This window comes from Lontra canadensis, unplaced genomic scaffold (assembly GCF_010015895.1).
Source record: "Lontra canadensis isolate GAN:19392208 unplaced genomic scaffold, GSC_riverotter_1.0 scaffold110, whole genome shotgun sequence".
Classification (NCBI taxonomy): Eukaryota; Metazoa; Chordata; class Mammalia; order Carnivora; family Mustelidae; genus Lontra; species Lontra canadensis.
Window position 1 is genome coordinate 3,267,961 of NW_022631104.1, and position 10,382 is coordinate 3,278,342.

General features: G+C 53.7%; 1 protein-coding gene across 2 annotated transcripts in view; it reads right to left on the reverse strand.

Moving 5' to 3' along the window:
• Positions 1-785: 785 nt before the first annotated feature.
• CCDC42 (coiled-coil domain containing 42) overlaps positions 786-10,382 on the reverse strand; it is a 10,639-nt gene continuing 1,042 nt past the window's right edge. For both annotated transcript variants that reach the window (XM_032839892.1, XM_032839891.1), the window contains 4 exons: positions 9,353-9,550; positions 5,104-5,325; positions 4,820-4,978; positions 786-925 (listed from right to left, as the gene is read on the reverse strand). In XM_032839892.1, coding sequence (XP_032695783.1) covers positions 848-925; positions 4,820-4,978; positions 5,104-5,325; positions 9,353-9,550 — 657 coding nt within the window. In that variant the 3' untranslated portion in view covers positions 786-847. The remainder of the gene's footprint in view (positions 926-4,819; positions 4,979-5,103; positions 5,326-9,352; positions 9,551-10,382) is intronic.

Here is a 10,382-nt window from a genome sequence, read left to right on the forward strand (position 1 = left end):
TTCTTTTTTCCTTTAAGATTTTATTTGTTTATTTGAGAGAGACAGAGATTCCGAGGTGGGGGAGGAGAGGGAGAAGCAGACTTCCCGCTGAGCAGCAAGTCTGACCTGGGTGGATCCCAAGATCTTGGGATCACGACCTGAGCCAGCAGACGCTTAAGGCTTAATGACCGGACCACCCAGGTGCCCCGAGTTCTGCTGGTTTCCAACCATCATTCCCGCCGGCTGAGAGATGCGTCCTTCCCGGCCTGCTGCCTAGTCCCATGTTAGCGTGGCTGGTACCACAATGCGTGTTGTAGGGTCCCAGCAGGCAGGGGAGCAGGGCTTGGCCCCTAGGTTGGGGACAGTCCTTGACTCACCACCTACGGAACTCTGACTTGGGAAGCTGCCCCAGTGTGAGTCTTTGAACCCCACTTAGGAACCCCCAACTTAAAAAAATTTTTTTTGAAGTGATAGAGGAAAGAAGGGTCCTGGGTACTCACCCCACTGCTGGTCTGTTTCTCTGTGCAAGTCCAAAGCCTCCGACATGTCAGGCCTGAGACTTGTTTTCTAGTCCCTGGGCCGCCCAAGTGACCAGCTTCAAGAGGGGATGTTTTTCTCCCCCCGCAGTGGGCCATCTTCTCCGTGAATAAGCGAAAAAAGAGGCAGAACTTAGAAACACCTTACAGAATTTAATGTTTTCAGGGAGGGGAGGGACTGAGGCCCGAGGTGGGGAAATGGCAGGATGTTCAACAGCACAAAGGCACAGGGGTCCCAGATGGCTGAACTGGGCTGACGGGACTGCGAGCTCACCGGAAACCTATCCTCTCTCAGTCTCCGCCTCAGAACGTTCTGGAACCGCGGCTGCTTCTTAAACCCGGACTTGCTGCTGTTCCTTCTTCCTCACCTCTGCCCAGATGTCCGTCAGATCCTGAATGAACTGCTGGATCTAACAAGGCCAAGGGACCCGAGTTAGCCCACCTAGCACCAGGCCACCCTGTCCTCACACGTAGCACATCTGGACATAACCTGGAAGGAGCCACTGCCCTCCTGGGACTGACTTCTTGAGGCTTTAACCTTCCCTAACTTGACAATCATTTTAGTTGAAGCAACGGGCCTAGCAGACCAGTAGGCACAGACAGGGAGCTCCTGGGGACTGACACGGTGACAGCAGGAAAAAGAACCGTGGACAGTCTGGTGGAGGGGAGAGGTGAGGGGACGCTGAGCTGACCCAGGCACTAGAAGCCTAGAAGCCTCTGGAAGGTGGGGGCCAGCAGTGTTGGGGGAAACAGCTCCCCACAATGTAATAGCCTTCAAGCAAGGCATGTACTTGGAACCCAGAACTGATGCCCATCATGACAATCCTGAGTCACGGAGGGAAGCCAGAATTCTGTTCACCAGCTTCGGTTTCAAAGAACATGGGCTCTAGGCGCCACGTGGGGACCTGGTCTCGTGACGCGGCTCTGGGGAAATCAGTTCATTGTTCTGCGACTCAGCTTCTTTATCTTGAGAAGGGCTGGCCTTGATGACCTCTAAGACCTCCGTTCTGTCTCTTCTTTTCGAGAATGTTCCTGGAGATGGGACTACACAGACCGTCCCAAACTCTTAACAAACCCGGGAATACTGTTGCTATTATGGATACAATTCCTGCTTTTGCAAAAGAGGAAGGAAAGAGTCAGTGAATTAAACTATCTTCCCCAGGGTTACAGAGGAGACGAGCCTAGAATTTCCCAAACTGTGTTCTTTTAACCAGTCATCACACACGCCCCCAGAAAGGGTTCTGTGTCAAGTTAGCTTTAGAAACGTTATCTGCGTGGAGAGTCTCAGGGCAGGACCACAGCAAAGACCATTTGACTTTGCTTCCCTGAAAGTTTCCCAAACCCATTAGCCCATGAACTCCTTTGGTTCCCCCACAGGAAACTTACCCACCTCTTGGGGTCCTAGGATTTGCCAAGCGCTATTAGGAAAATGGCACTCCAGAAAGCTTGGGTTTCGTTCAAGGAACACTCTGGACCTTCCACAACACAGTACCGTTGAATTCAGATTCAGCCTTTTGCAGAATCATGTTTCTTAAGGTGTACCGTGGGACCATGCTCCTAAATTCTAGATAAGTGGCTGCCTTCCAGAGCCCGTGCATGGATGGGTCAGGGATGTCGTTGGGACGTCAGTGCCCTGGGACGCTCTGTAGCCTCCTTGGGAAATTTCAATTGGAGTGAAGCACCAGAAAATGTTTGCTCTGAGCACAACTACGTCTTCTCATTTTGGTACCAGAACTACGTGTTGCTTTTCCTTCTTGTCATCAGGGGGCGCAGAACCAATGACTGACCCTCTCGGGCTCCTTTATACTCCAATCTGCCGTCCGTGTTTCTCTCTGGTTCCTGGACCTTCGGTTGTAACTTTCACTTTCCCGGATCCTTGTTTCTAATTGTCTCAGGCTAGTTGATTATGTGTACGTCTGTCCATAGGCTCATGTCCTATGGAAACGCAGTGGGATATTTTTAAAATAACAACTTGGGGAGTAGGAAGTGTTCTTGTAGAAGCAAACTGAGGCTATGAGCAAGTCAGAAAGCTCAGAATGGGGAGTGGGTGGGCTGGGAGCTAGGGTCTGAGCAGGGGATGCTTGGGCAGGTCGGGGAGCTGGAGATGATCACCTACTGACCCAACCTTGCTTTCCAATAGCAAACGGAGGGGCCTGAGGACCTCCAGGAGTCCCTGATACCATTCTGCCAGGGACAGGGGTCTGCAGGGGCAAAGTCCTTTTTCAATACCACGAAGACATTACTTGTCTTTTTCTCTCTTGAGCATACACGCTGGGGTGTTTCCACCATAGAAAGGCTCCATCGCAGAAGGCTGAATGTGGAAGCAGAAAGCAGAATCCATCCACCTGTCCTCAGGGAAGCCAGACATTAAACGGATTTGTGATTGTGTGACTTGGCCCACAAAGCATTGTTTCGAAAATGTGTTTTTCATCAAGCATGCCTTGATGGTGAGGGGCTTCTTCTCGTCATTGAACAATGACAATTCTTTTAAATTTTTCTGTTGGGAATTTCTAATATGAGAAATATCAGCAGATAAAAGCTCTTTGGGGGGGGTCCTCCATCAATTTTAAGAGCGTGCAGGTCTCCTGATACCAAAAAGTTTGAGACTCGCTGCTTTGGAACAAACGTTCTTATTAACTGCCTTCACGGTCTTCCAGCTGTCAGTAACTCTGCTCCAGATGCACTTTGAGCTGGTCGTACGGTTTGGGGAAAATCCCTTTTCAGGGTTGGTCAGTGGGTGAAATCCTTTACATTTCCCAAGTTTTACTTTTTTATTTTTTTAAAGATTTATTTATTTGAGAGAGAGAGAACAGACACACGCGAGTTGGGGGAGGGGCTGAAGGAGAGGGAGGGAGGGAATCTCAAGCAGGCTCCCCACTTAGCGCAGAGCCCCGTGTGGGACTTGATCTCACGACCCTGAAGTCATGACCTGAGCTAAAACCAAGAGCTGGATACTTAACCGACGGAGCCACCAGGTGCCCCAAGTTTTCCTCTTTTTGTTTTTGTTAAATAGGGCAAGAACCTTCCAGTCCATGGCTTTTATTGGCTTGTGTTTCATATTCATTCACCAAACACTTATTGAGCACCTACTGTGTGCCAGGCACTGTTCTAGATACCAAGATACAGTTAGGAACAAGACAAGCACAAATCCTCGTATTCTATTACTTCACGGCAAAGCCTGAGGCTTTTGCCCAAGGAGTAAAGACTTAGTCACGGTTCTCTGCGTGTCATGAGAAGCATGGGTAGTGCCTCTGCCTGCGCGGAGTTCCCCCATCTGTGCACGTGCGGTCGGGAGTGAGATGACTTTGGGGTAATGCTGGATACACATGGTAATGTTCGATGCACATGGCATTGAACAACTTAGAATCATACAGTGAGACATCTATTTCCTTCCCAATTTCCTTATAGTTACTTTTTTTTTTTTTTAAAGATTTTATTTATTTATTTGAGAGAGAGACAGTGAGAGAGAGCATGAGCAAGGAGAAGGTCAGAGAGAGAAGCAGACTCCCTGCGGAGCCGGGAGCCCGATGCGGGACTCGATCCCGGGACTCCAGGATCATGACCTGAGCCGAAGGCAGTCGTCCAACCAACTGAGCCACCCAGGCGTCCCTCCTTATAGTTACTTTTTAAAGTTATTTATTTATTTATTTGAGAGAGAGCGAGCACACACACACAAGCAGGGGAAGAGGGAGAGGGAGCAGCAGACGCCCGCTGAGCAGGACCCGGGATCATGACCTGAGCTGAAGGCAGATGCTTAACCCCCTGAGCACCATCCCCCACTTGCCCCTCCTTTCAGTTACTTCAAAGAGAAAACGTCAGATTGGTACTAGTAAGACCCTAACACTTCCTTAAACTTGCGGATTCCTCCTCCTACCCCCTCAACTCCCAAAATTCTCTTTTTCCAAGAATGGGCCGTTGGCGTGAGCCTTCAGCCTCTCTCTAGAATTCAGTAGGACTGGTGTGCACAAGTACCGGATTCTACAGGGGTCCCCGCCCTTCCCCGCGTTCACTATGGCCAACAGGGTCTTAACGCTAATGCGGGGGTTCTCAAAGCGTGGAACCCAGGCCAGCACCATCATCTGAGGACGTGCTGAAAACTGGAAATTCATGGGTTCTCATCTCAGACCTACTGAGTCAGACACTCCGGAGCTGGGGCCCAGCCACAGCCCCCAGCCCGCAGGGGACTCAGATCCTGCTGAATTTGAGAACCACAGCCCCAGGGGGTTCATTCTCGCCTTGGATCAACAGACGGCGGTCTCCGCTGAGTAGACCCAGCTGGCCAGGGCACTTGCGCCCCCTCTTACCATGTCCAGTTGTTTGTGCGTGTCCTCCAGGGACACGGTGGTGGTCTCCTTCAGCTGCTTGCTCACGATCTGGAAGAGGTTCAGCGTCGCCATCTTAATGGTGCCAAGCAAGAGGGTCTTCTTGGCGGCGGTGTTCTGGATGTGAGCCCAGCGAGATTCCTGGGGTTGGGGTGGGGTCAGGAGGTGAGCAGGTGTGCGCACAGGCGTGGGTGGGTGCTCCCAGCCACGCCCCCAGCCACGCCCCCAGCGACGCCCCGACCCGCCCACCCCCACCCCGCGCTCACCCAGATGATGACATCGCTGCGGGCGCGGTCAAAGCGCATCTGCAGCCGCGCCAGCTCGTTGTTGTGCTGCAGGATCTCGTCATCTTTCTCCTCCATGTAGCGTGCCAGCCGCGCCTTGGCGCGCTCGATCTTCTCCTGGCCCTCCTGCGCCGACTGCATCAGGTCATGGTGCATGCTCACCAGCGTCTTGTAGCGCGAAATCACCTCGTGGATCTCCTCGAACTACGACGGGGGCTCCATCAGTGCACTGCCGCCCCCCACCCCCGGGGCCAGATGGCGGGAGTTCCCCGCCTGCCAAACCTCTGTCTAGGGGTCTCAGCCTAGTCGGGAGACCCTGGGCCAAGGCCAAAGGGCAGAGGCCACGAGGACTTTGGAGTCCACCTGCTGGCCCTTTTGGGTTGCTAAGGGCCACTGGGACCTTCTGTTGGGGGCAGGTGCCACTGGAGCTGGGGTCCTCGGTCTGCCTGTTGGCATCGCCTGGGAGCTCTGAAAAGGACACCTGTCTGGCTCCGCCCCCAAGAGTTTTGTGTTATATATATATATTTATAAATATTTTATTTATTTGAGAGACAGCGAGTGAGAGAGCACAAGCAGGAGAGAGAGAGGGAGAGGGAGTCTGACACAGGCCGGATCCCAGGACCCCAGGATCAGGACCTGAGCCCAAGGCAGATGCTTAACCGACCAAGCCACCCAGGTGCCCCAAGATATTCATTTTAATCAACAGGTTCGAGGTGGCCCCTGGCACCTGAATTTTGCATAAAGGGCCCCCGGGTTATTCTAGAAGGTTGCTGGCTGGGGCTCGGGGGTCGGAAGGGTGCATTTTGAGACGTCTCCCAAGGCAATAATGATCCTGTCCAACAAGAACGAATGGAGAACCACTTGTAAGGCAGGCAGTAGGCTAAGTGCGAGGGACAGAGCAGGAGATAAGAAAGCCAGACCCTGCTCTTATGAAGCCTATGACTTGGGATGGTGTGGAGGGAGGACAGACAGACAAGGAAAGCATTACAACACGGGAGTGATAAGCCCTATCGATGACTGGGGAGAGGGGTCTGGTCGAAGAGGTGTGGCAGTATCTTCAGCAGAAGGCTTTCTGGAATTTGCTCACATTTGCTGAGGTCCCCTTCCAGTGGGGACAGGGGATGCCACCAGTGGGGCATGGGGCCTGCCAGGTGCAGCTACCTGCTCCAGCTGGTGCCGGGCCAGGACACTCTGACCTGACCTTGCAAGCCAGCTGTCCTCCGTAGAAGGTGGTGTGAGCGCTGGCCTCTCCATCCATAATGCCTCTGTGGGGAAGGGCCACCCAACTCAGCATCAGAGGAGGTGGGAACAGCCAGGAAAGGTTTCCCAGGGGGAAAGGACGCTGCGCTCAGACCAGAGGTATGAACAGAAGTTGGCCGGCCACGGGCACGTGGGGAAAGGTGAGGACAGGGAGAGGGAGCTGCTGCCTGCAGACCTCGGGGACGTGTGGCACATTCAAGATGCTCAAGGGAGATTTGTATGAATAAACTATGATCAAGATGGGGAGGGACAGATCCATCCAGAGGAAGTAACGATAGTGCCCAGGAGCCCCCAGGGAGAATGTGGACTTCCTTCACTGAAGGAAGAAGAGAAATTACTTGATGTCTGCATTTCGGAAGGTCATCGAGTACACACACCATGCGACAGCGCGCGGCAGTTAAAACGAGAGGAGCCACCAGGAGCACCTGTCAAGGACTTGATGCTGGTCCAGAGGACACAGGCACCAACCAGAAGAGACTCCCACTGTTTAAAGATGGGACACTTTGCATGTCCGAGAGAAAAAGTGCAAACGATCGCACATACCAGATACACCAACCATCCAGGAATTCATACTAATGAATCGAGTGCTTAACAAGCTTTTCTTTTAAGACTCACAAAGTAATCAAACAGCTGGTGAAGGGAAGATTTTCTTGAGGAAGGCTTTCTTGGCCGTAGTTTCCTAGCTAACAGGTGAAGAAGAGACAACAAAACATTCCCAGCACCCTAGAACGGTCCACCAACCCCTTTCAGCTCAGCGTCTGTCCCCACTGCCAAAGAAACCAGAACTGTGGCTTCTATCACCAAAGATCCACCTTGACCCGTTTTTAGATCTATCAGGGCGATCACACCTATGTCCTCTTGTCTGTCTAGCTTCTTTGGATCGGGATCAGAACGTCTGTGATACTCGAGGCACAAACCTAAAACCAACCGAATGCCACGTGGGGACCTTGTTCGGACCCTGATTGGAACAAAACAATTGTATGCAAAGTAGGTATGTAACAGATGAGGGAAGTTTGAACACTGACGACTTGATGTTAAGGAATTACGATCACATTTTTACTGGGTGTGACAATGGTATTGGCCTCATCTTTGAGAGTCACATACTGAAATATGGATAAAAAAAAAAATCATTTGCTTCCAGGTGGCAGAGGTGGGAAGGTCCGGGGGTTGATTTGATGAGTCGATAATTGTCGGAATTAGGCGATGAGTAATGGGCATTCGATAGATGATTCTATTTCTGTATATGTTTGAAATTTTCCATAATGAACAGGTTTGTTTTGTTTTGTTTTGTTTTGTTTTTAAAGAAAAAGTATCCCTGATCAGAAAAAGCAAGTTACGAAGGGGCACGTGCAACACTCTTCATAGTTTATGGAGATGTGCTATGGGACCAAAATAATACCCACACGCGTGAGAATGAGCGGTTAAAAAGTGCGGATGGCGGCCAGCTCCTCGGAGAGGGGAAGAAGGGGGCTTGGAAGGGGGCTGCCCACGAGGGGCTGCAGTTAGCGGTAGTGCCTTATTTAAGAAAAAAGAACTGGAAGCCAATAGGGGGAAATATTAAGAGTTGGCAAGTTGCAGTGGATACCTGGGTGCAATTATGTATTTTTCTATACCTTTCATGTACTCGAAATATTCTAAAAGGCTTAGGGGAAGACGGAAAGCGAGAGGAAGAAAGAGGGGCGGGAGATCACGGTGGGAGAGCGTGGGACAGGCTGGTGGCCAGAAATAAAGGCAGCGTTGAACTCTGGATGAGGGCACTGGGGGTCTGGATGAGGAAGGGGCAGGGGCCGGATTCCAGAAATACTTAGGAGGCAGAATAGACCAGATCTGCTGATTGATGGGCTGTGGAGAGGGAGGAGGGGGAGGAGGTGAGGATGAGGCCCCAGTTCTAGCATTCACAGCGGGGGACACACACCGTGGGAGGTGTGGGGGGCTGCGGGGGGGGGGGGGGGTGCGGAGAGCTGATGGGCTGAGCCCGAGAGTCCAGACCATGGGCATTGGGGCAGGAATCTCAGAGCCAGACACAGGTCAGGCTCCTTGATTGTAAGACACACATTTCCCTAGGTCTGACTGGAGTCCTCTCTCATAATGTACCTGCTGCTTTGAGACGTTGTCTCTGCTCACTCCCCTCCCTGTGCCCCAAGACGAATGAAACTTTTATTGTATAATAGGTACCTTGGCATGGTGCACATAACACGGATTTGGGCTTCACACATGCGTAATTCTAGTTCTAGTATGGGATTTTAAGAGATTAGCTCTGGGACTTCAGAAAGCTATCCATCTTTTGCCCTCCCCCACCGCCCCCCGCTGGCACTGTGCTCAGGACACACCCCGGAGGGCATACCCTGTACCCAGACCTTGCTCTCACCCCCAGCCCCCCCTTCCCGTGAGGGGCCCTGCCTGCTGCTGTCACATGGGAGTGTGGGAGGCCCCCCAAGTTGCTCAAAGAGAAAAGTGAATGGTCAGGGACAAAGACCCGAGGGCCACTGAAGGAAGGAGCTAGGAAGATGAGCCCCACCCCGGCGCCCCCCAGGAGGCTGAGGAGGAAGGGAGGAGGGTAGGAGACAGGGGAGGAGCCCCGAAGAAAGGGCAAAGCTCTGTTTCAAGGAGGACCCCGGCCTGTGCACTGCGCTAACTCTACACTGGGCTGGGTTTCTCTCTCTTCTTGTCACACCTGAAATGATGGGGAGCAGGGGACGGTGTGGCCCAATCTCGCTGCCGGCAAAGCTGGTCCCTGGGGGTCCCAAGCGAAACCTTGCTCCCCCAACACACACACGCAGAGACATACACATGTCACCTGGATGCACCTGCGGACCCCGGAGCCCTGAGAAACAAGCCCAGCCCCCACCCCGCAGGACCCCTTCCCAGCTGTCTGCTCAGATCAGGGTGACTCTCCTGCTCCCCCCCACCCCCCACCCGCCCCTGCTGGCCCCAGGCCCTGGGGCGGTCCCACCCCCGCCCACCCGCTCACCTCCGAGCTCTCCACCACCTTCTCCAGGTACTTGTTGAAGACGGAGTAGTCCTGGAGCCTCCCGCTCAGCCTCTGGTGCTCCAGCCGCAAGGCCGCCATCTCCTGCTTGGCCGTGGCCAGCTCTCGCAGGCGCTGCCTCTTCAGTTCCCGCTCCTTGTTGGCCTTCTTCAGGGCCCGGATCCGTTTCTGGTCGTTCTCCTGGGGCGGGGGCGGGGGTGGGGGAGGTGGCACCCGTGGGACACTGGGCCTGTCCTCCCTCTGTGTGCCGGATTTTCTCCCCGTTTGGTGCTTGGTACTCTGTGACTCAGTTTCTCATTTCTGTAGGAACCAGAGGCCCCAGGGGATGTGCTCCAGCTTGGGGAGGAATCAGGCTGAGGCCAGAGCCGCTGGTGCAGACTGATGTCCTCAAAGAAGGGGCAGTCGGGCCGACATCCCCTTCTTCATTCTGCCGAGCCCTCCCGGCAAGATCAGGGACACACGCACCCCTCGCTACTGTCCCTCTTCAGGGGCTCCCGGGGGGCTCCATGGGTGGAGGACATTGGGAGGCAGGTGGAGAAGGCACAGGGAGGGTTTACACTCCGCCCTGTGAACCTGGCAGAGGACCCAAGGTCCCCTAAACCCCTAAACCCTGGGGAGCTTTTTACAAATGCAGCTGCTGGCCTGCCCCTCAGGTCCACTGAAAGCAGAGTGGCTGGGGGCTGGGTGGGTGGCTGGGGCTGAAGCCCTGTCCCATTCATCTGTGCACTCCCCACGCCCAGCCCCACCTGTCATCTCCCACCCATCCAGTCCCCGAGACACTGCACGTACCCGGGGCACGCGAGAAAATGGTGACCTGCAGTCCAGAAGGGCCCAGACTGACAGGAAAACAGGAAATGACAAACGGTAATGAGCGAGGACATAGAGGGAGAAGCCCCAGGCCTTGCTGAGCCGTGAAGAGGCGCTAACCTAGGGTGAGGAGTCAGCAGGAGCAAGGAGGAGGGGGAGGAGGAAGGGAGGAGGGAGGAGGAGGAGGGGAGGAGGGAGGAGGGAG